The following is a 23,923-nucleotide window of genomic DNA, read 5'->3' as shown; positions in this document are numbered from 1 at the left end:
TTGAGTCTTTGGCTACGGGAAAGTCATAGATAGGAAAGTCGGGATAAGTACTTAACTACCGAATACGCAGTAGGAACTCCCTGCCAGGGAGGCAACGTTTCAAAAACCAGAGGACGAGTGCGAATTTCGTGGCCTGAGTCATACCATTAATTTCCTTAAGACAAAATAACAAAAAGAAGTATATGATTTTACTTGATCGATCTAATAAGTATAGACTAAAGAACATCTGCATGTCTTGTTAAATGTCGGAACGTAAAGGTGATACAGTATCAATTCTTATTGCTAGTTCTCTGTTATCTTACATCACTCGTATCGTCTAAATCCGTAAATTATGAAAATTTAAACTGAAAATCATAAATGCATTCATGTGTTTGTGAACATTTAGCAGTGTGATTCTACACAAAAATGGTAATTCGTTCGTCATTGAAAACCTTTACACAACAGCCTCTTGAGAGTCGTCATAATAGGGTCCAAAATCGTATACATCCTTTCCACCACCGCCGCGATTGTTCCGTAAGGAATTACTGTACTCGTGACCTTTATCCCTCCTCCACTGTCCGGCATGTTCGCGCTCCCTCCCGGAATCACGGAACGACCGCGACGAATAATCCCGCTGCTCACGGTAATCATTGCGATTATAATCGTACGCGGAACGCTGTCCGCGGTCGTCCCGGTTCAGTGTGTGATACTGCCGGCCGTCCGAGGGGTTTTTCCCATGCGAATGCGGTAGGGTCATCGAGGTGGATGTGGTGTGCTGGGGACCGTTGTCCTGTTCGTAGGTGTTGCCGGTGATGGGCAGGTCGGTACGGGAATGCTTGATGAACTTCGCCTCGGTACCGGTGCGGTCACGTGAGGGCGGTTGGTCGGTGCTGGCGGGACGGAGGGTGTCGGTGGTGGTGTTCAGGGGCAGGGTGAGCTGGTGAAGAGGCTTCGGTTTGGGTTTGGATTGCGGTCGGTCGTCGGGAGCGGGTGTAGCAGTGGGGGCGCTGCTGGTTGGATTGGCGGGCGCTGTTGTTACTTGCTTTGGTTCTTCCGGTTTTTGAGACTGTAAAGAACAGCAAAAGACAAACTCTGATTAATATGCAAAACTTGTGTGCATGAAGACACTGAATTAACGAATATAGTCTTCGAAATAGAAAACTGTTCAGCTTTACAACCACATATATAAAGGTCACAAGCTCTATTGAGATAACTGCACGATATCATAGAGTTAGAACGATTTCCATTGTTCAAACGGAAGTATACGTGACGGGACACACCTGCGCACAGCGGTAAGTAGTGGTAATAAACCTGCACGTTTGTGAGGATTTCCAGGAATTAAGAAAAATACTCGAGTAGAAAATACAGAATTGCAGGTACAGATGGAGGCTATTAGAAATCGTTAGCCAAACAGACACCGCTTTAGCGATTTGTACTACAAATACTACTTACATAGAAATATCGATAATATTTTATTTGATTATCATCCATCTATCGACACGAAGATTCACTACTCGCAACTACGTCTCATACCGGCTTATGCGAACAAGTACGCTGTCGGGGCCTTCATCGGAAGCGGCGACTATATCTTGGCGGCTACTCAATCTTATTCAACACGGTCCAATACGATACTTCTTGACATGCCGCACACCATTGTAACCAATTCAAGCGTTTTCCCTGTGTCCCATTATAGAGTTGCTGTGTGCGTATTTTGGTGGGGGGAATTTAGGTTAAGCAGAATATAAAATAGTTAAAGATCGATATGATTGTATGAGCGGCGGGAAGAGTGCTTGAGTGGCATGTATAGGCAAACATTTCCATCGGGTGTAATATGTATTACGCACATTACAATCTAACGGACACAGACCACTGTTATCCTGCTGCACGGAAGTTCGATAGTCATTGATAAATTGGACAAGCATTGCCCATTACGTCATTATTATCCAGTGCAGCGTTGTTCATGAAAATTGCCATGTGCCAAACATTAGGCAGAATCTATGTACCTCTTCATCACAGCAGCAGTCAGACCGATTTCCGGTAGATTTTCTCCTGCCAGCAGCGCAGCGGTATGCTTCTACTATGCGCTCATAAAAGTATCCATCCTTAGTATGTATGCGGTACATATAACGGCGTTCAAAAAATAAAATTCTTTCGCAAATTTTCTTACGTTTACTATTTAATTTCGGTTTCGTGGCATACTATAAAATAAGGGCTACAAATTTTAATGATGTCTTATGATTCTATGAACATATAGATTTTATACGTAGAATCAGTAAGATTGTGTTTTACCGCAGTGACGTAAACGTTTCATTCATAAGAAAATGCATATTAACGTTGTAAATAAGAGTGTTCTTGGCACTTAAAATAAATGTAGATGCTGTTATTGGATTTGAGAAATCAGTGAAGAGACATCGCGTCAGATTGTATATAGGTCAAAAAGCAATTGTCTGAATCGGTAAGTTAACGGACTGCTACACGCGGCTAAATTACGTCGGTATGCATGGCTGGCTTTAAGTGGTCTCGTTTAAGTTTCAATGGGATGAAAGGGATACCTGAGAATGAGCAGCTGAACGCAAGGAAGCTTTGTTTCCGGTGGCGCTTGTGGATGTCGCACTGGCATTCAGCACTAGGCCGGATCCGGAAGCGGGCAGACTGCTGGAGCGCTCAATAATGCGCACGCCGTACTGATAAGCTGCTAACGCCGCACTGTAACCATTGACAAACAAAATCATATCTATAACAATACAACATCTGCAGGTAAATTAAATTTCTAGGAACATGAGTGCTTTATTAAGACAAGTTTTACGTTTGGTAATGCAAAAGACTGGATAGATTAATTTCACAAGAACTGCATTTCATTAGACAATTAATCAAACTTCATTAGACACTTCATACAAAGAATTTTATAGATAACAAAAATAAATTTAACTTAAGCATTGCATTAACACGTACATAGATTTTTGTGATTCTCCGTTCTGTTTGATAAGCTATAGTAGATTAAATGATTTATAATGATATCATGGAAGTGCATATTACTGAAGACGGAAAGTATAAACACGTCTTGTTTAAAGGTTATTTACGATTCAACTTCCAAAAGGATAAGCTAATCGGTAAGCGTCAAACGTTCTACGGCATACATATAATACTTTGTAGAATAATGTGGATTGCGAGATAATAGGCACAGTAAAATATTAGTGCATGTGCATTGTGCATGAGCTAAAACAGCGTTTACTTACATAGATTACTTACTAAAAAAATCATAAAAATAAAATATTTGTAAACATTTGTCTGTTATGGCATTATCTCATACTCATAAGTACTGGTACCTAAAAAGATACAGCGCTGATCCGGCAACAACTATGCAGATGGACACAATGTAGGCCGCCCAGTGCTTTTGCGAAGTGATTAAATCCATCTCATACAAGAAACTGTAGGCATAGATAGAGGACGGCCGGATTAGTAAGTACAACAATTCGAACCTAGAATTGGAAATTGTGGATTATCAGATGAAGGATTATAATCGAGCTGAATCAACAAGGAATGCATTTTGGGGTTATGTTTGTGTTTGTGATGCAGTACAACTACAGTGTACTGACATGAGTGGGGCCCAGGCAATGCAAATCAAGGCAAGGACGGTGTGCAGCAGCGGGATAATGCGGTCCCTTTCTTGTCCGACGATAATCGCCAGGAAGCCGGTTAATGTGTATAAGATGGCCAGCCAAATTCCCGGTTCTGTTTAAATACAGACCATGTTAAATTATTTACATTATGCAATCTTTAAACAAATTAAATGATTAGGGTAACAAATTAAATACATCGGACACCATAGTATAATGTAGCTGCTTCTGGGTCGTTTTTTAATAAAATTACGCACGATATTTCGTTAAATGCCGCACGACAAAAAACTGGACACAGATCACAAATGTTTACTTCCAGTACGTTCCGGCATACAGCCCACATGCAAGTATATATATTCTATCTTTCACAAATTTCAAAATCTGAAAGTTCTAGTCTTTATACATGAGTATGTATGTAAGTTTTATTATGTACACAATAGCAGATTCATACTGTGCAAAGTTGCAAACTGAAACAATAAACAGTTTCATAAATTGCGCTCTGAAATCATTGTTATAACCCTACCGATTTACCAACAAAGATATCCAGAAAAATGATTTAGAAAACAACACTGCTGTCAAAAATATTAACATCGAGTCTGTCCATTGCACTAGTACTGCCAGTCAAATATTTGTTATCCTTAATTCGGCATGCTTCGAATATGGATAGGTACATTATATTCACTCGATTCTTTCATAACATTCGATGTTAATATTAGGACATTGTTATACTGTTGTCTTGCTCGATATGCAGCAAAAGTTTTTTCCAAGCACGGTTTGATGCTGTTGTAACAGAAAGTAAAAATTAATATTTTTAGTATAAACAATAGACAACTGTAACCTGCCTGCAGCATCCTTCCGGGTGGTGGATGCAGTAACAAAGGAGTTGTCGCGTCTAACAGGTTGCCGGTCCTGCACGGTGTGCGGGGACTGATCCGCCAGTAGTTCATTGATCTGCCAATGGGGCATATTGGACAGATGGCTGGAGGAGGCTGCCCCGGCACCACCGCCAAACACCTGACTATTAACACCGTTCTCCGTGCCGGTGCCGGCCGCGGCGGCCAGATACTGGCAGGCCACGCCCATGCAAACAAATGTTAATCCATATAGCACCTCCAGAATGCCGGCTGTCAGTAAGCAGGTTCGCGATTTGCCCAGCGGCATATTGGCTCATCCAGTTGCAGCATCCACGCTATAACCCACAATTACACCTGATGCACTCGTATATATATGCAGTGCCGGGATTTTGGTGCATTAGGCAGATTATCGCAACAGATCGTTAGATGCAACTGTGCATATAACCTTCTAACAGGAAGGAATGCCGGAGAATTGTCAAGCTGCTGTTCTTCAGCACTTCCGGTTGGATTAAGCCAAAATGCTAATGGATATGGCTGGAAAACAGAGGAAAGACTGCACGCAAGCAAAAAGCATGTTAAGGCAGTTAAGCAGCTAAATCGGCATTATCAATTACCATGAATATCTATATGTGTACGTGTGGCTACATTAATCTTAGAGAAATATTACACGTTAAGTCATCAAAACTGTATTTCGTGTTGACATGCTACCAAACAGGGTCTTTCTGATAGCATTGTTATCGAAAAAGAAAGCGTTGTTGACATTTCTGGTAAGGACCAATCGCACATTATCAATCACGCTGGTATCAGATAATCAGTCTTGCGTAAAGGCGAATTAACGATAACTTCATCTTTTATATCCAACTCAGTAATCAGAAAGTTACATTTTTTCAGATATTTTGCAAATTATACGCGCATTTAGTAAGGGGTGTAATTAATGACAAATGGCTGCAAAAATGTATGCTAAAATGGCACAATTCAGCTCCGTGAAAACATTGGGCTTGGTTAAAGCTATAAATTCAACATAATAAACATATATTATTAAGTGCTAAAAGTTTTACTCCAGGTTATTTAATTACGACTTTTTTTCGAAGTACAAAATTTAATACGCACGACGCATGTGGCAGATATTGTTATAATTGTGGATATGCCGCACGAAATGCGTCCTAAGAACAGAATTTGATGACAAAGGCTGTAAACATTTGCGGGGCGTATTAAATACGAGTATCGCACTGTTTTACACCCGTAAAATGTTACTGCGTAATCGCAGTTTACAGGTCTTATTACTCATATAATACACGATCGATTTTCCTTTATTTTCGTTCCAGATTTGAGAGACCTTCTACTTATCATAAAACAAATCAGTTGAACAAAACGCTTTCTCAGAATTAAAATTTAGTTCATATTTTGTAATATTTCTACATGCACAATAAATGGGAAATGTTCTTGCGATACATGTAAGCGAACATAATTTCATCAAAAATCCTACATCATGTCAGCGGTTAGTCAGATGGATATCGTCAATCCCGCTTCTGTGTAACAGCGATCATCCAACAAAGACGACGGATATCCTGTCTAAAGCGGCGTATTAGAGCCGGTCGGATTTAGTCAGCGTATTCCCTAACATACAGCAGCCGGCGTTCGGGCGTCATTATGGGACAATTAGGCTAATCTATTTTATCACACCAGTTGGACGATTGACTGGGCGTGGCCTCAGCGGCGGCATCGATGGGTTTTTTTTACTGGTCATATTACAAACGATGCACGACGTGCGTCGTCCAAAAACATTTAAGGATGTATTCATAAAAAGCAAATGCAGCACTTATATTACCTGTCGGATTCCATCACCTTTAATGCACCGGGCAAATGAAAACAGGCTATTAATTCCCCAGGGAGCGCCGCATACAAGTCATAACCATTGACCATAAAATGTTGTTGATCAGATGAAATGTTCCCGCAATACTACCGCCGCCGACACTTAAGGTTACTGTTGATGTTCGACGCTATATAACCGAATTGAAGCACGCGTGGTGCGCAATGGAGTGATAATTGTTAAAGAAAGCACTGCGCCATCGTGAGACGACTGGGGAAAAGGGGGACAGTGAAATGGCTAGTTAGCGGATAAGTGGCCTCTTGTAGCCGGGCCAAATCGGATGGGACCGATGGGAATCTGCATGTAGATACATATATGTCTATCCCATCCAGTGTGCAGTGTGTACGGATCTTTGGCCAACTTGAGCCCACCATGAGAGTTCTTCCCTCCGCGTCGCTGTATACGATTGTTCACAACCGGCTACGTAGATGCCGACACATGCACTGTATTATATACTATGCCCGCATATACTCGCCCAGGCATCAATGCACAATTACACATCAGAGGAATTGTTGAGCCGATGATTGTACTACAACCCCGCGCCGCGGATATATATACAGTATACCGGCGAACGGCCGAATCGATTGTCCCATTTTTCCTTATTTGCGATTTAGCTTCACATATGGACATATGCTCCAGACGATGTATGTGCGTGTGTATTCTTTGTATGCGATTATGATATGAAACGGAAAACGCTGCATACAGGTAATTGTTGTTAAGTGTATGCGATTATACTGTAAACGCTGCGGAATGACCTTTGCGTAATTGCAGCAATCAGCACATATTCGCAGCTATACCGGATCGCGTTTAACGATTACCGTAATTTCACCGGCCAAACTGGGCACTACTGCTTAATTCACGTCTCGTGTCCATCTTTATTTACCATCCGAATTTAGTTGAAATCATCGATTTAGAAAGTTTTCCGCATCAACAAACCCATCAATCAAATACAAACCAAAATCAACAGAATCTGTGTCGTACAAAAAAATCAACTACATGGTAATATTGACCGGAACGGTTTAGGGTATTGGGGAATAAGTTCGAACTGAAACAAACAGAAAGCAGTAAGGTATTTGTGAATACAGTAAAATCTGGTAAATGGGTACTAATTCCAGTGTACCTTTCTTAAAGTATCGACATTCGGTAATCGTGGTCCTGGCCACGCCGGCCGGACTGCTACTCGTAGCCGGTAGACCATAGTGGGACGGCCCATAATAAAATACACATCCGAGCCTTCGGTAAAGGCGGCATCGATTTTCACTCCAGCCGGCAGCTGGTCAGCATTCTCGCTACTCCGCAGATCAAATGGACCGCGAAACGGCGGGAAACGTTTATGATTGAACGCTGAGTAGGTTCCTCCTGTAATACGAATATAATTACGATAATTGCTTCACCACTCAGCTCCAGTAGGCGTCTCCAAGACACTTGGGTTTCCTTTCCGCTGCTTTTACCAACCGCATGGTCAAATGAGCCTTACTATTAACCTTTTGCAGACCTTTAGTTATACTAAAAAATTTAGAAGTTCTTTATACCATCAACAAAATTTAAGTCGCCGGAAAGCGGGTCATGGTAAACGGTATCAAACCGCTTTGCTCCCAGGAAATCCGGCATCGAGGTGTTTTGGTGAGTCACTGGCCATCTGATAATTTTGGTCAAACTTCCAGTATTTTCCATCCTGTAAGCAACAAAATAATCAACTACATGCAAATCGGTAGTCTGGACAGTAATTAAATTTTGTTACTGTTACCCGTTTGTTTAGCCGGTAAACGTAAATACATACTTCGCAGGTAGGTTAAGATTGTTTGATCAGGAGTGTAAACGTATGATTATATGAGTAATTAATAAATAATCATGGAGCGAAAACCTTTTTGTTTAAGATCGATAAGAAACCGAAGCAGCAAATATACCAACGTTCTATTTAAAATTGCTCGCTTTATACCAACGCTAATGGTGAATTGGTAAATTGACCCATTTCAAGAATAGTGGTTTTTTTGCTTACCGAAAAAAGAAATGTTGTCCCGTCAGCCCTCGTTGCCGCTGCAGTTATTCTTCCCGTTACATCTCCCTCTTTGATGCCTGGCCAGGCTTGATGAAGTAGCTGAACTTGAGCGTTAATATTGGCGGCATCGTTTGGCTCGGACACGACCCGGTTGATCTTGAGTACCTTATCGCCTACAGAAAAACGTCGATTATTGTACTGTATAAAAACCCTGAACAGAATTCTTATAAAATATTTTTTTATAATATGTTAATAGTACGTGCTTAAGTGGTCCATAACTACGCAGCACTTGCAGCAGTAGTGCGTGCACTCTAATGACCCACCTGTAAAAATAATCACCTTTAACTAAACATACCAGTAAATATATGCAATAATCCATCATTGGTAAGCGTAGCGGCATCCGGCAAAATTCAGCATTGTTGCAGATTGCCTGCAGGAACTCATTTGCATCAGTAGAAGTAGACGGAAGCACTGCATCTAGCGCCCGATTGGTCATCCCACTGGTGCTGGCATTATTTAGCAGTAAAGATTGCGACATGCCGTCTCGGGAGGCAACAATATTGTTGTCCATTCTGTTCTGTGTCGCCGATGGGAACGTATAATAGGGTACTGGCTGCACCATTGCCTGAACGTAGCCATTACCATTCGGTGACGGAATGTATGCCGGGAAGGATATGGACGACGCGGCTAGTCGTACTGGAACGGCGGGTGGAGCTGCGGCATAAGCGGATGGCGGTCTGACTGCGTACGGATATCCATTATAACCTAAGGTAGACATTAATTTCTATAAAAAATACTGCGAGCTTGTATATGGATAAAGGTCACTAATTTTGAGGTTCCCTTATATGGATGGCAGCTGTTGTGTATACGGCTTGCACAAAAATTCACTGACTGCCCATAAACATAGATAAATGTCACGGGACGTACGTATGTGTTATACCGTAAAGTAGTGTTTAATACATACCCTGGTTTGCGTTGGCATAATTATTTGCTGCTGGAGCTGGGTATACAGGTGCTAGTGTGACCTGGGCCCGCACTGGCGGCACAGTAGCCATGGTAGTGACAACAGCAACAGGTGGAACGGTCACCGCAGGGGCTACAGTTCCAGGATTATTAACCGTCTCGGATTGTTGCGGTTGCATAACCGGAAAGGGATTGGCGTTGGATGGAGAAGGTGCCACCACACCGCCTTCCACGCGGACCACCGGACCAGCTGGCGCTACCGGGACCATCTGGGTGGTGGTAGCCTGCGCTACAGCCGGGAAGACACCGTACGATCCAGCACCGTACGGTCCCAGGGTGGCATAATAAGACGGCGGCATGGCCGTGGTGGCGGGAAGCAAAACAGGTGGATTGGTCACGAGAGCGTGTGGTAACGGAGTGGCGGCTGGTGCCACCGCCCCTGGGTTGATGGTAACAATCGGTATTAGTTCTTCATTAACCACGGTTTCGCTGCCCACGTTACCGCCTTCCGAATTCACTGCCGGACCCGGCGGAGGGTTTTGCGGTGGTAACTGCGGTGGCGGCGTGGGTGACGGTGTGATGGTTGCCCGTGGTGGTACCGCCGGCTGTTCCGACTTAGGCATGGTTATTGACGACACCCCCAGATTAGCAGCAGCAGCTAGCAGTTGAGCAATTAATTCGTTAGGAATGGAAAAACAGAGCACTTGGGTTCCACTATTACCACCGGTGGCGCCGGATGATGGTGGCATTTGTGGGTTATTTGGTTGAGTAGCCGATGCAGCAGGCATTGTGGTGGCCATTGAAGCCGGCGCAAGCGTTGTGGCTAGTGGCGCAGGAGCGGTGGTAACTGAAATCGGCACGTTATTATTCCCTGCGCCCCCACTTCCAGGTGGTGCCGATACCGAAGCGTTACTAACATTGGTACCACTGGCATTGGTCGGCCCTCCTAAATTAATGTTGATATCGATGTTGATCGACGGCCGTGTGCTTGTTGTACCAGCGCCAGTGGTAGCTGTTGTAGCCAGTGGCATTTGTGTGGTTACTTCGGCCTGCCCACCCCCGCCGGCGCCGGTAACGGGTATTTGCGGCGCCATCGATGGGAGTGGTGTACTGGTTTCGCCAAGAAGCTGCATAATTGTAGTAAAGAATGTGGACACCGGCACCGTGGCCACACTAGGTGGAGCCGGGGCGAAGTTACCACCGTTCTGCTGGATTTGCGGCTGACCTCCGCCGTTCACCGGTACAAACGCCCGCAGGCGGAGCTTGCGTAACACTATGCTGTCCAAACCAAGTGGAAAATGTGCCAGGTACTGGAGTAGTTATTTCTTGGCCGGGAAACTGGGTGAACGCACTCGCGATCGGTGATGGCTGATTGCCATTTCCGGTTGGTTGCGAAGGCTGCGATGGTTGCGATGGCTGCGACGGTTGCGACGGCACACTCTGTCCCATTGGGACGGGATTGGCCGGGTTGCCTGCCGTTTGGTGGGAATTGACCTTGTGGCTGACCACCCGGAGCCGGTTGATTAATATTACCGATGTTGGGCGTAGACTCCTGCTGAAACTGCCCTTGAGGAATATTCGAGAAATTTGGCGCGTTGGTTATTTGATTGTTCGGCTGGTTCCCAGTATTCTGATTCGTGGGAAAATTATTGTTAAACTGTGTCTTGGGATGGAAACTGGTTGCCTGGAAGATTATTATTAGATGGCTGACCGGATGGAAACTGGTTGGGTTGGTTTCCGTTTGGATTCTGATTGGTTGGGAAATTGTTATTAGGCTGTGTACCTCCTGGCGTCTGGTTGGCCGGCACCGTGTTGACCGGTACATTTCCGGATGGAACCTGGTTATTGTTCTGTGATGGAACCTGATTGTTCGGAAACGTATTCGGTGAATTGTTATTAAAGGGCACGTTCGGTTGGTTTCCCGCATTCTGATTGGTTCCCGTCGGGACCTGATTATTCCCTGGACTTCCGGTAGAAGCGCTGTTACCTGGCTGGTTTCCAGAGAACGGTTGGTTATTGGGCTGCGTTCCCGAAGGAAATTGGTTGGTCGGCATAGTGGTGATGGGATTATTGTTAAAGGGCACATTTGGCTGATTCCCTGGAACTTGATTGGCTGATCCAGCCGGAATTTGGTTATTCCCTGGACTTCCTGTTACACCTGGCTGATTTCCAGACGGCGGATTAGTCGTCTGTGCTCCGGTCGGAAGTTGATTGGTGGGCATGGTATTTGTTGGCTGGAACTGCATGCCGGATGATGGTTGATTGTTCTGCTGTCCCGCCGCTACCGGATTCGTCGATTGGATTCCTGTTGGCGGTAAAGTGAATCTCTGGGTTGTCCCTTGTGGAGACTGGCTCGATAGATTGGTGTTCAAAGGTGACGCCGTTGTGGGAAGCTGATTAGGGTTACCACCTGGAACTGTCGGTCTTGTAGTTGTGGCTACGGTGGTAAATGCCGGTACACCGGGAGCAGTCGTTGGTGACCCTCCAGAAATCCCAACGTTTCCCGGGCGGGTTGTAGGTGCGGTCGTCACTGAGTTTATTCCGCTACTGCCCGACGTTGTGCCGGCAGTCACGGCGTTACTACTGGTAACGGCTGCTCCTGGTGCGGTGGTAGCGCCGGTCACGCTGCCTATAGTTGTACCTCCGCTGGTAGCAACGCTGGAAGCTGAACTAGCAGCGCTAGGTCGCCAGGCAGTAATGCCATTTGGCAATACAGTGGCCCCAGAAACTGTGGTGACCCCTCCAGCAATAGCGGTAACTCCAGCGCCGGCAGTGGGCGTTGCAACGGAAGCAACGGTAGTTGCCCCCGCCCCCGAGGTGGTTGCAGCACCCGCAGCAGTGGTACTAACCGATGCAGACAACCCACCGGCTGTCGTACTTGAGGTCACTCCGGATACGGTGGTCGCACCCGATGCAGTGGTAGCAGTCCCGCTGGTGGTAGGACCGGAAACAGTGGTAGCGCTAGATGCGGTGGTTACTCCAGCTGCGCCGGAAACAGTGGTGGCGGTAGTTGTGACGCCAGACGCCGTAGTAATTCCAGATGCACCGGAGGCGGTGGTCGCAACGGTGGTGGTGACTCCGGATACGGTAGTACCGGCGGAACCCGTGGTAACTCCGGAGACTGTCGTTGCAGAAGTGCCGCTGGTACTGGCAGGGGAGGTTGTGCCAGCCGCACCGGGAGGAGCGGTGTTGTTAACAACGATCTCGATTGACCCCGCTTTCGTGGTTGCTATAGGTATTTTGCTATCGCTGGCGTTAATTGCTGCTTGTCTCTGCTGCAAAACTATTTCTAAAAACGACAGAACAGTAAAACCCATTAATATCTCTGGAAAAAAAGATGTTGCTGCCCTGTCGCCTTTTCGGATGGGCAAAATCGAGCAGCAATCAATTAACCATTCGAGATGCATATATGAGAAGTCAGTCGTCACTCGTCGGTAGCGGTACAAGAATGAAAAAACTTACGCAAAATACCTCGACAATTTTTTTACGAGTACCAACATTGAATACGGTCGAAAATCAGAAACAAACAACTGTGTCTTACTGTAAAAATTAATGCGCTTTAAAATTGATTTATACAAATGTCTTGTGTTATGCCGTTATGTGTTGCTGTACGTACCGCCTGTATATACGTGCTGTAGTACCTATGTTAAATCTGTACAAGCAGAATATCAAATCCTAAAAAGATATGATAATTATTCTATAATTCCTAACAAGACATATTTCCATTATAAGACAATTATAGCAAACATGTTAACACGTTCCTTCTCAAAAGCTGAACTACTGTACATGAGAGAGTGGCAGAGAGACTGTATCTGTACGGTTACCTGATTCTGATGCTTCAATAGTAGATTCGGCAAAGGTCGTCGGGAGGTCGCTTTCGGTAACCGTATCTTGGGCATATATCCGAGGTGCACTTATCATTAATAAAAAGGCAATACAAAAAAATTCAAAATATATCCAACATAAACGGTGCCGACTTTGTCCAAACGATAACAAATTCCCATGATTTCTATGTATTCCCGTATTTCCCATGATATTGCAGTAATATGTGTACTCGGAATACAATCACAACAAAGAGTCAAAATTCATAAAATAACTGTAACAAAAAAATTTAAATTTACATCCAAAGAAGAAAACAATTTTACGATTCGTTGTTAAGTGCAGCGTATAATTGTGCCACTGTGCATATAGGACCATTGTAATAATAGCAATTATTAATAACCATTTGCATAATGCCACTCCAGATGTACACGAAAAATGCACAGATCATGGAAACAAAAGTATCGGCAAATTTTCTCCTTATTCGCGCTAAAGTGGTGTCAAAATCCTGTTGAAACATATTGTCCCGAGATATGAAGTATCATGCGACAAAAGTTCCAAGTGCCGCAAAGAAGTGCAGCAAAGACAAGTGCAAAGTGGCCACCCGGCTTCCCCGTTAGAGCGAGTCATAGCTTTTTTTGATGAGTTTGATATTATGCAAATTTTTGTCCAACTCGGTCAGACTGTGTTAAGCGAAATCCTATCCGGTTTTCATACGTACGTTAAATTAGCTGGCTCTTTATCAACCGGTAACAGCTTATGCTTATAGAGACGGAACAAGTGCGACAATGAACCGCAATATTTTGACTATCATAACAAAATTATTACGTTTTCAACAATATCATATTCCATACGGTATAAGAACTGTCGCACATATGCATATGTCATACTGTACAAATATGCCGTGTTCGTTATGCTGTACTGTAGACGTAATCAGAATAAAGGTGTCAGAATAAACGACATACATAATTATTGCTCATACGGTAATCATTATAAACAGTAATTATTAATAATTTATACGGTAATTATTACAATACAATTACGAAATACTCGGATCAGAATGGTAATCAAAACTATAAGCGCTTATAATAGCTGCACTCTGCAGTATCTATTTATATTATAGAAAATAATGAAAATTTGACGAAAGCTATAATTAAAATTAATATCTGCACTGTAACACTGTTTGCTTGTATGTATTGTGCTGGTACGCACTATCTATATACTGTACAACTGTACATCGATTTGCTCCTACGTACATCAATCTGCAGTTTCACACTTTATACTGTAGAAGTATAGTTATTTCGGTTTCTGCATCGCCTAATAAGCCGACATGCAGTTCCGTTGCCGTCTTCGCTCGCCTTGACCAAAGGATCTCCATGGTTCAAAACATTTTAAAGTTTCTCAGCATGCCAAATTCGGATCATCTTAACAAATTTAATACGCTTTCATCAACAGATTTTGCAACTCTTGAGCACAGCGAAAGGAAAAATAACGATAAAACTGCACTTTAAGTAGACGCTTTTGGAAGCAACCGGCGATATTACATTGTCGCTCAGTCCACAAAAACCTCAACAATTTTAACCCGTCCTTATATACTGGAAATTAATTATCATAGTATGCGGAAGCTACATAGAACACCTTGGGGTCACGCGTATCCCAGCGATGCGTTATCGCCGATACAGGAGTGCCGCCCATGCGCAGCTGACAGTCGCCATTGGGTACCGCCAGAAAACACACCGTCATCATGGCCAACGACATGGATGGACTTTCCCCGATGGCAATTGTACTCTTGATTTTCATGTGTCCATTCCATGTAAATTCCAATCCAAACACATCAGGCTATAACAAAAAATATCAGTAGTAATTACCATATGCACAACATATTTTAATAGAAAACTATAAAAACAGATCACACGCATAATATTATCTTGTATCTGCCTTTTTACAGACTACAAAATTGCTCTTTTTGTCCAAACCATCCAAAACAAAGCCAAGCCCATAGCGTATAACACAACATACTGTATATAATGGTTGCATAATTTCGAAACCGAAATATTTTTTTTGTATAATTACCTCGGTTTGCCCTTTCCATCGCCGGTACACCGCTCGTCCGGCTTTTTCTTCCAAGTAATACCGGACCCAGTTGTGAAACCCGCTTACTGGAGCATCCACACCGTTTCCATCGATCTCCCGACAAAAATATGCTCAAACCTGTATTACAAAAATAAGATTCTCCTGATCAAAGTTTGCACCCGATTAAAAAGCCAGGAAAATCATAGTTATCCCAATTACATAATGTTTTCCTATGATGTAAGCTAAAACATTTTAGACGTACATACAGTAAGTAAAAATTATTACAATACAAATCCAGTTTACCCGGAAGTGTCCGGCTGTCCGCGGCGTTTGTACACGGTAAACCATATTTGATTCAGGAAATTTTTAAAATCCGCTTTGGACGTGGGTACCAGTCCTGCTCACGAAAGCATCATTATCAATTTTTATGGTGTCTTTTTCAGTGAAGGTACGCGATAACGTACTGCGGCTAATAAGAAAATCCCAGGCTTTCCTCATTACTGCACTGCGCAGTACTTCATCCAGAAAGTCGGATTGTTCCGCCCGCTCCTTGGCGGTCACCACTTCCGCGCGTCCCATGGTTGTTTCGTAGTTGTCAAATAGAGCGATTAATTTCGCATAGACCGGCACATTGAACACCGTTTCATTCATTTTCGTAAACAGCCTAACAACATTATTTAATCGGCAACACATAAGAGGCATTGCCAAATATAAAAAATGCTTATGATATAGACCACTTTATAGATGTCAGGAAACATTCATTTACCTACTTGCCAGTGCGACTGCGTGTGTTAACTGCCCAGTGCACATTCTCCCGGGCGGCATCATTCGACTGGTCCAGTCGGTAAAGATCTTCGCTGTGAAAATAATCGGAAGATTATCCCTTCCCGAATCAAAACTAGGGTATAATCGGAGTACTGTACAGTGTGTCAAAAGTACACTGCGAGTATTTTACCTTAATTGTATTAAATCAGGGTCCACGGGTGCTGGTTTCTTTCCCGAATTGCTTCCGCGCCATGAATTGGAGCCGGATCCTTGGGAGCGCTGCTGGGAACCACCTGTTGCTGTGATTTAAATACACTTGATGCTATTGTAAACTTAACAATACACTTAATATCAATATTAGTAAATCAGATATGGACGCAGTAATTTCGAATACCAACTTTACTTATTTGTTGTGAGACTTGTATTCTCCAATACGCCTATGTACGCGAGCTCAAGGTGAACAATATGATTAATTTAGGTTACCGTTTAGCAGTCACACGTTTTCGTAAATCGGTAATTAATATTGCAACAGGAATGTAAAACACATGTCTAGAAGGATGGTAAAACTGGATGCGAGATTTCGTTGTTTGATTCTACGGAATAAGCGGCTCTAGCTAGCTACAGACTTGTACAACATAATTAATCGATCCCAATATTTTTAGATCACACTGTAAAAAATGTACAAATATTCACCACGAGATAACGCGGATCCTCCATCGGCACTTTGGAAGAAGTAACAGATACTCCCGATTGCTAACAGTAGGAAGCACACATTCCGGATAAAACTTTTCAGTGTGTATGGCGTACAGTTTATTGTGATCATGTCTACTATGGGTAGATTTACGGCGTGAGGCAAATATCCACCAGTAACAATATTCAGTAAACGTTAATAACTTAAGAGTTATTACGGTTATTCAGATACCTCAAAATGCCAACAATCCTGGTTGATCATTAGCAGTTTGCAGCAAACGGTACCACAAAAAGAGTAAATAAAATTTCGCTACATTAAAGTGGTGAAAGTGATTCAATTTTGAGCGTACAACTGAGCATGCTGCTGCAATAAAATACGAAATAAACCTACGAGCGCCGACCCGTAGTAACATACGCCGGCACCGGAACAGGTTTGCTGTTCGAGGTGGGAATGTCCACGCCACACTGCTACAGTTGTTACGAGCATATCGAGACTTGCGTAAAATGTGCACCAAAGAATTTTCATTCTGACATTCACTATTCTCAATCACTATCTCAATCACTGCATTGTACGACACAACGAGCACCTTCAATACAGCGCGCAGATCTTATTGCAACATGCACGTAAAACTCTGGGGTCCCTGTTAATCGGTGTTATCGCTATCAGATCGACCGATCACCGTATTTGGCTGATGGTGTGTGTTTTGGAAAATAATTTAAACCTGCAGATGGATACTACGGAGCACAGTCCTGCTTAACTACAGATTATACAGATACAAATAAAAACAACAAGCGTGTCAAGTTGCATATATAATTTCTTAAACCTTTTGTATATGACACCAAAGATCTCGGATTCATATACGATGACAATCGATTCACGCGCACGGAAGCCACTACATGCTTTAATGTATATTCACAATTACACATTTCTTTATGTTTCAGTATTTCTTCAAGTCTTCAACGCTAGTATATACAGTCCAATGCATACAGTATTATTTTGATAAATTATACCCGTGAGCGTTTGACCCCGCCATGATACACCCTGGATACGGTCACTGCCGGAAATACTCCAGTAGTCCGCCACGAGCCTATTGACTGTCTTGCGTGCATACGATCTGCACACGGCGTTACCCTAGATGTTTTATGGATAAGTTTATTTTACGGCCGTGAAAACACCGCAAATGCTCACGCGGGTTCATCCAATAATATTCCCTGCAAGTATACTGGCACCGGGGCTGCTGTATCTTTTACACCGGATAAACATCATGAAGTTTCTGGGAAGCACTAAATCTACGCGTAACAGTAAAACTGCATGTATTACAGTACCGGTCGGCGTTGTGTATACACCGTACTGCATACACCGAGAGTGTTCTCTGTAAGCGGCGACGTTTTCCGCCGGTGCGGCTTGTTACCGTGCGATTAACACGTACAGTAACATCCTTAATCATCCAGCAGCACGGAGATCCACAACCGTCAGCCACGATCACACAACATGCAGCGCCAGCGCCGTCCGCGTCTGATCGCGGCCGGCACGAAGTATAAACACGCAAGCCGTGTCGATTTAGCTCTTCCTCCTCCCAATCAAACTTCCGGCCATATGTGAACTTCTGTATATGCATATATATATCTCGTGTGCCTAAGCGGCACATGCAAGCGCTTTTTCTGTACGCATTGCCCCATCCATCGGGCATGCCCAGTACGTCAGCGCTGTACGCCGGCGAGAGGCTGGAGTGGACTGAGAAAGGGAAGAGATGCTCATACTGCCGTGTACGACGGTCGATACGCGCTGCAGGCAATGCAGCTGGCGTTGTGTGGCACTGGCTACGGATTTCTCATGCTTAACCCAAAACGACACATACACACCAGCAGCGCACCATTTTATCGTTTTGCTCTCCTATGTGTTTTTTTTATCACGAACCACCGCTATGCATCGTTTGGCACTATCCGATTCCACAATTAACCATGTCATGCGCGCGCTACCTTCGCGATCGTGTTCGTAATCGTTATACGTAGTTCTGACCAAGAATAGTCTTTTCTCGGCCATTTTTTAAATCGGAAGTCTTCAGAGAAATGTTTAACCATTGAAAATTTCAAGCTCGCTTTTCTTCTTTGCTGTGGCGATTTATAATTGTGATTGACATGTTAGAATCCCGGAGAATATTGCCATGATGTTAATGACATGATGAACTGCCGTCGGCGCCACTTATTTTTATAACAGCTTAACAACAGCCTATTCTGGAATTCATAAAAATGCATGAAAAGGAACGCGATATGTAGCCTTTTTTGTGTGTCTAGAAATTTTTCATAAAGAAACTGAGCTTTTCCTTTGTTGCCTCTTCCGGATAATCGTCGTCAGTAACAATACATACGCACGTTGTACTCATCTTTGGGCCACTACATATGCCATTAGCATCTCCGATTGGCTAATTTTACTGAATGGAATGCCTGGCGCGGGCGTCGATGATGGGCCAACATCGGCACCAACAGCACCGTCAGCCACCACCCCGCCGGGCGGGTCCGTTAACAACGGTCAAGCCAGCCGCGGTCCACAGCCGGTGATCACCGCGGGGCGTGCCCCGGGTCCCCTGTACACGGCCCCGCCCAAGACCTACATCTACACCGGCCATTCCCACGGTAATCACCATCACCCTACCCACATCCCGCTGCATCCCCATGGCCAGAACAGTGCCGGACATCATCCGCATCATCATCTGCCCGGCCAGGGTAGTCATGGGCATGATCTGTCTTTCGAACGCAAGTGCCTCTTGGCGGCCACATCGGCCACGGTAATTGGACTAATCCTCATGATTGTGGCGGTAAGTGTGTCGGATATATATGTGTGTCAGTGCTCGGTACACATACACATATGTCAGTAAAAATAGAGTAGAGGAGCAGTCGCAGCCGTTGCAACGGAAGCCGGGGTTTCGGCATATTTTAACGGTAATCCTTAATATGGATGTCTTATATTGATGGGCTCGACTATTTTTAAAACCCTGTCGCGACATCGAATTTTTCCCTTCCCCGGGCCCTATATATGGGAAAAAAATCGTTCGCTGAGTTGGAAAAAAAGAGCGATTTTGCCTGATGGTTTTTGACGATCTAATCCACGAGGAATTAGAATGGGGCTTTAATACAGATGAAAAGCGAGACGCTTGGGTTAATAACAATATATTTTAACAACAAGGGAACGCGGCAACCCTGTATGTGTACTTCTTTTATGACGCGTTAATGGGATTGCCAATAGGTTGGAAAGTACCTTGGGGACCGCAACTAACAGCTTGTAAATGACACTTAATGGTGCCATTGAAGGAATCTCTTAAAACCATACGGTGGCACAAGAACTGCGCGGGTCTATAACTCATAAGACCGCAACTTGTCGCTCCTTGTTATTCGGCATTGTTTAAGCCGGTTCATATTACAGCACTTGCAAGTTGCAATTAAATATCATATTCACCGGATTATCGCTCTAAATATAGTGGGATATATTATTGTCACGTGAAAAAATTGAACCACGCCCGAATTTGCTACAGTTGTGTGGAGAATATAATATATTGTTTCGCCAATTTCCTTAGCGCCATGTTGGCTTTTTCTGTAAATTGATACTCGATAATCTTCACCATGCGCCGTAAACGCACCGATTGATCCCTGCAGCGCACTGCTGACGTCACACTAGTCGATATGAAATATTGATGGATATGTAATAGGTAAAAGCGTTCATTAATCGCCGCCGGTGAATATATGCAGATTTCTTATTCACATAATGCGATGTTTCTTGCGCGGCGTCTGTTGGTGTATGGTAAATATAACTGTACAGCGCCCGGCGTACGTTTTTACAGTTGGAAGTAGATGCGATTCCATCCTCGCCGCTCGTCGCTGGCACTCTCTCTCGCTCTCTCCCGATAATTGTCATACCTTTTCCCCGGCTTCCGGTCCCTTGGCGTTTGATGGGGGAAAATTGGTTGTATACAGACGATGGTACAGTTGAGGGAATTGTGTATTGGTCTCTGCGCCGACTGCGCGCTGTTGCACACAGTGTGATCTTGTGTTGAGCAAGGACAGAGAGGAGACCGAACACTGAACAGCATATAGCTGCGCGCGCCGGTCACCAAAGCGGAAAGTTATCCTGACAGAGACTCCTGCTGGAGAACGATCGACTGCCGGCGGTTGCGGGTCGATTGCACTGTCAACAAGCATCAGTTGTTGCTTTTGTTAAAATGTGCTCAACCGGTTGCTGGTAAACGCGCAGGGGCGCCCTTGTTTCGCCCGAAACGGCGCACTGTTCAATGCCATGCGATGCAGTCCCGCAGCGGCCATAAATGGCCCAGTGATAGCCCGATAAAAAGCGAATATTCTCGGCAGCAGGGGCCGCAGGGCTGCGGTGTCTATAGGAATGATAGACTCTCCTTTTTTTCTCCGGGAACATAAGACTACTGTTATTCATCCATTCACACTGTGCCGCGCGATCGCCAACGACGGCAAGCAGGGCACTTTGTACACGCTCGATACATCGACCGTTCGTGTGACGATGGCCCATTGTGGACATTATATTCTGTACAGCTAATTATCCGCTTACAATGGTAAACAGGCGTGTTCCGGTCGTCCGTATAGGCTCAGAAAACTGCCTGTATGTTTACTCTGCACTAATGTCCATTTTTCATAGTGCGCAGGACACTTTTTTGGGAGTTTCCAACTTTCCCGCACGACGAGCAAAGTGACGACTCGGCTCGCGCAGCCTGCGCGAGCCGAGAGATGCAGGCTGTAGATTATCCAGCAGATGTCGGAAACGCAGGAGTGGGTGGTGACAGTACGATTATCGCCGCCTGTTATAGGCCATTTACGAGTACCACATGCTGGTGCTGGACATTACAGACTTTCAGTGTGTCATGCCCAAAATAACCTGGCGATAGCGTAAATACTGGGAGAAAAATATTTTTTGGTAGAAAGAGACGATTCTATGAGCGTTAATTAGTGGTAAGCGCGCGCTCTTCTTTGAGTAGGTGACGACCGACTATTGGCTGATTGTGACGAATCCTGGCGGAGCCTATCTGTCGCACGATAAGTATGGCACTTCTTTTGTTGAAGAGCGTTTGTCAAGTTTGTTGATTTTGTGCATCCTTTTCCGGTTAGGCTCTTTCGAATGTCCAGTCATTCCGGTATTTGGAGAATGTAAGTATAACGACGTCCTGTATCTGTCTTTTGTTCCGCGTCCCAGCCAGAAGAGTATTGAAAACCAATCCAATGCCTATCACCGATGCGTTGAACAAGGGTCACACCTTTCTGTGCCGTTTCTTGATTAGTCATGTTTTTCCAATAAAACAGTGCCCAGATAAGAGATTCACCAAATACAATGCGCAATCCGTGCGTAAATAAAAAAACTTATTTTATCACAAATGCACTCGTTACGCGGTAAAAATGGTGTTTTTGAGTGTCAATATCGGAGTCATGCCGGCAAGGAGACTTACAAGCTGGATACATGTATTTTGATGTATCACTTACATACACATGCGCAACTTCGTGAGGGCACATATTTTCGCTCTATCAAACCTGCGAGTTATATTTCCGGTCAGTTGCAAACGTTTCCGAATGGGAACATGTTGTCAGGATGAATTTGAACTGCAAATTTCCCAATGTTGACATATCGACTGTATACTTAGTCGCTGCGGCATTCAGAATGGTTGGCATTTTTTTACATTTGCATCAGGATGCTGGCACCGTGAATGACATTTAGTGCGTGCCATCGCTGGCCGCATTAATCTTTGTACTCGCTTAACCATTTGACTATTTGCAGATGCAATATCGACTTTCGTAATGAAACGTATCCCTATCGTATTGACAGTAAGTACGCAACAGCTGCATGGAAACTGATAGATTTGCTTAATAATTATAGTCGCGTAATATTTCTACAAGCAAAAGATATTTAGTCGCGTCGCGATAAACCACAAAACTTTGTAAACTTACACAGTAAGAGACTTTATAGAGATATACGCTACCGTAAGCACAACATTTTGCATTTTGCATGTTAAAAATAATAATGTCCATTTTTAAAATAATTACACAGCGGTTTAGCTGGAAAATGCATCAGTATAAGTAAATTCATACTGATTACAAGATTTACAAGAGGTTATCAATCCTAAAGTGCTTGTACATGTTTAGCCCAGTGCAAGCGGCATATGCTTTTTCCATCCGAATTGGAAGCAATGCAGAACCAACATGAATTTGACACAAACAGTTTAGGTACGTACTTAAATATAATTGCTTCAAATTAAGTTTATGATGTTGAATTAGACAGTATATCGAGGTCAGCGAGTTAATAAAGATGCAGCATTATTTTGTTTGTGATCTTGCAGATTACACGCGCAGTGAAGTGGCCTTCTCCACAATCGCACTGATATTAATGATCTTCGGTCAGGGATTTGCTTTCTACAGTTTCAAAGAGCGGCGTTACATGTTTAAACGCTTAACCGGCTTCCTGCATATCCTGTCCGCTGTGTGTTGTCTGATTTGCATTGAAGTCCTTGTGAGTTCCGTAACGTACGAGAAGCAGCATCTTCCAACCAGGTACACAAGTTATCAAAACAAAAGCAGCTGACAGGCACCCGTGACCTCGCGGTTGTTTTGCAATATTTGCAGACATCCGGCAACCGCTGTATCGCACTTTGGTTTCTCCTTCGTGTTGGCCTGTGTCGCGTGTGCGGCATATTTTGCTGCCGGCATTATTTTTCTGGTGTTTTCCCGTAAAAAGAAAGCCGATAAGAGTGTGACGGAAATGAAGACATTAGCCGATGATGAACTGGACCAGATTGATGCGGATGCCCCGATGACATTAGGACGATGATGGAATTATGCTACCGGTGAAAATCTATAAACGACAGCGCGTATAACCGGGCACAGACAACACAGAGCTCAGCCGACAACCGGAAATCAGTCGGCTAACCTTTCCTGAAAATCCTGACCAGTTGGTCGCCAAAGTTCCTCCATAACGCTATCTTTCGTGATAGAGACAACCAATCGTTTCTTTTTTCGAGCCTTTCCGTACCAATTTGTCGTAATATGAACAAAATACTCGGTAATCTGTGCACTTTATAGGGTTGACTGATTATTACTTTTTGTTCTGTATACATTTATTATGATATATATGTAGCAGATTTTCCTAGTAGTGACGGTTATTTTTGGTCCTATGAGAAACTATGGTTAATTTTATTACTTCACAATGATGATTCATCTACTGAAATGCTTCCTTAATTAGCGTACACTTAATAAAGTTACTGTATAGTGCGACCACAAGCAGTTTTGA

The 23,923-nt window shown here is 43.9% G+C and overlaps 5 protein-coding genes across 6 annotated transcripts; 1 reads left to right on the top strand and 4 right to left on the bottom strand.

Annotated features, from left to right (window-relative positions):
* Positions 1-262: 262 nt before the first annotated feature.
* LOC129594185 (uncharacterized) lies at positions 263-6,685 on the bottom strand. Of its 2 annotated transcripts, XM_055490790.1 has the most exons (6): positions 6,279-6,685; positions 4,439-4,984; positions 3,576-3,711; positions 3,306-3,458; positions 2,532-2,685; positions 263-1,045 (listed from the first exon to the last, which is right to left on the bottom strand). In XM_055490790.1, exons 2-6 carry the CDS (start codon positions 4,755-4,757, stop codon positions 434-436), a joined length of 1,374 nt encoding a protein of 457 aa, XP_055346765.1. In that variant the 5' UTR covers positions 4,758-4,984; positions 6,279-6,685; the 3' UTR covers positions 263-433. The 2 variants fall into 2 exon arrangements, with proteins under 2 accessions (XP_055346765.1, XP_055346763.1); XM_055490788.1 differs by lacking the exon at positions 6,279-6,685 and having other exon boundaries at positions 4,439-5,091.
* A 486-nt stretch (positions 6,686-7,171) lies between these two features.
* LOC129594140 (calphotin-like) lies at positions 7,172-10,731 on the bottom strand. The gene is made up of 8 exons (XM_055490725.1): positions 10,635-10,731; positions 9,284-10,555; positions 8,675-9,084; positions 8,320-8,517; positions 8,260-8,264; positions 7,853-7,995; positions 7,441-7,679; positions 7,172-7,365 (listed from the first exon to the last, which is right to left on the bottom strand). Exons 1-8 carry the CDS (start codon positions 10,729-10,731, stop codon positions 7,309-7,311), a joined length of 2,421 nt encoding a protein of 806 aa, XP_055346700.1. The 3' UTR covers positions 7,172-7,308.
* A 191-nt stretch (positions 10,732-10,922) lies between these two features.
* On the bottom strand, positions 10,923-13,666 carry LOC129594184 (mucin-2-like). Its single transcript, XM_055490787.1, has 2 exons — positions 13,107-13,666; positions 10,923-12,571 (listed from the first exon to the last, which is right to left on the bottom strand). The coding sequence occupies exons 1-2, from the start codon at positions 13,312-13,314 to the stop codon at positions 10,935-10,937; spliced, it is 1,845 nt and encodes a 614-aa protein (XP_055346762.1). The 5' UTR covers positions 13,315-13,666; the 3' UTR covers positions 10,923-10,934.
* Positions 13,667-14,521: 855 nt separating this feature from the next.
* On the bottom strand, positions 14,522-17,120 carry LOC129594188 (uridylate-specific endoribonuclease B-like). The gene is given in 8 exon segments (XM_055490792.1): positions 14,522-14,940; positions 15,175-15,290; positions 15,293-15,312; positions 15,478-15,571; positions 15,639-15,838; positions 15,945-16,031; positions 16,130-16,238; positions 16,633-17,120. Coding segments are annotated over 8 exon segments (993 nt in total). The 5' UTR covers positions 16,763-17,120; the 3' UTR covers positions 14,522-14,703.
* Positions 17,121-17,459: 339 nt separating this feature from the next.
* Positions 17,460-23,904, top strand: LOC129594154 (transmembrane protein 114-like). Its single transcript, XM_055490739.1, has 7 exons — positions 17,460-19,445; positions 21,627-21,688; positions 21,757-21,795; positions 22,418-22,464; positions 22,783-22,863; positions 22,977-23,187; positions 23,260-23,904. The coding sequence occupies exons 1-7, from the start codon at positions 19,071-19,073 to the stop codon at positions 23,462-23,464; spliced, it is 1,020 nt and encodes a 339-aa protein (XP_055346714.1). The 5' UTR covers positions 17,460-19,070; the 3' UTR covers positions 23,465-23,904.
* The last annotated feature ends 19 nt before the right edge of the window (positions 23,905-23,923 follow it).

Source organism: Paramacrobiotus metropolitanus, unplaced genomic scaffold, assembly GCF_019649055.1.
Source record: "Paramacrobiotus metropolitanus isolate TYO unplaced genomic scaffold, Prichtersi_v1.0 Parri_scaffold0000066, whole genome shotgun sequence".
Taxonomy (NCBI): domain Eukaryota; kingdom Metazoa; phylum Tardigrada; class Eutardigrada; order Parachela; family Macrobiotidae; genus Paramacrobiotus; species Paramacrobiotus metropolitanus.
Note: the sequence above shows the minus strand (reverse complement) of the source record. Positions and strands in the feature narration are given on the sequence as shown.

Excerpts from the sequence above, each read along its gene's own strand:
- LOC129594140 (XM_055490725.1), bottom strand. The coding sequence starts at position 10,731 with ATGGGACAGAGTGTGCCGTCGCAACCGTCGCAGCCATCGCAACCATCG. Across the intron at positions 10,556-10,634 it reads TCAGCCATCACCGATCGCGA|TGTTACGCAAGCTCCGCCTG; the intron begins GTGCGTTCACCC and ends TGGACAGCATAG. Across the intron at positions 7,680-7,852 it reads CGACTTAAATTTTGTTGATG|GAGGAACCTACTCAGCGTTC; the intron begins GTATAAAGAACT and ends TTCGTATTACAG.
- LOC129594185 (XM_055490790.1), bottom strand. The coding sequence starts at position 4,757 with ATGCCGCTGGGCAAATCGCGAACCTGCTTACTGACAGCCGGCATTCTG. Across the intron at positions 3,712-4,438 it reads CACCCGGAAGGATGCTGCAG|AACCGGGAATTTGGCTGGCC; the intron begins GCAGGTTACAGT and ends GTATTTAAACAG. Across the intron at positions 1,046-2,531 it reads GTTCAGCTGCTCATTCTCAG|TCTCAAAAACCGGAAGAACC; the intron begins GTATCCCTTTCA and ends TGTTCTTTACAG.
- LOC129594184 (XM_055490787.1), bottom strand. The coding sequence starts at position 13,314 with ATGGGAAATACGGGAATACATAGAAATCATGGGAATTTGTTATCGTTT. Across the intron at positions 12,572-13,106 it reads TATTGAAGCATCAGAATCAG|AAATAGTTTTGCAGCAGAGA; the intron begins GTAACCGTACAG and ends TGTCGTTTTTAG.
- LOC129594154 (XM_055490739.1), top strand. The coding sequence starts at position 19,071 with ATGCCTGGCGCGGGCGTCGATGATGGGCCAACATCGGCACCAACAGCA. Across the intron at positions 19,446-21,626 it reads TAATCCTCATGATTGTGGCG|GTGACGACCGACTATTGGCT; the intron begins GTAAGTGTGTCG and ends TTCTTTGAGTAG. Across the intron at positions 21,689-21,756 it reads GCCTATCTGTCGCACGATAA|GCTCTTTCGAATGTCCAGTC; the intron begins GTATGGCACTTC and ends TTTTCCGGTTAG.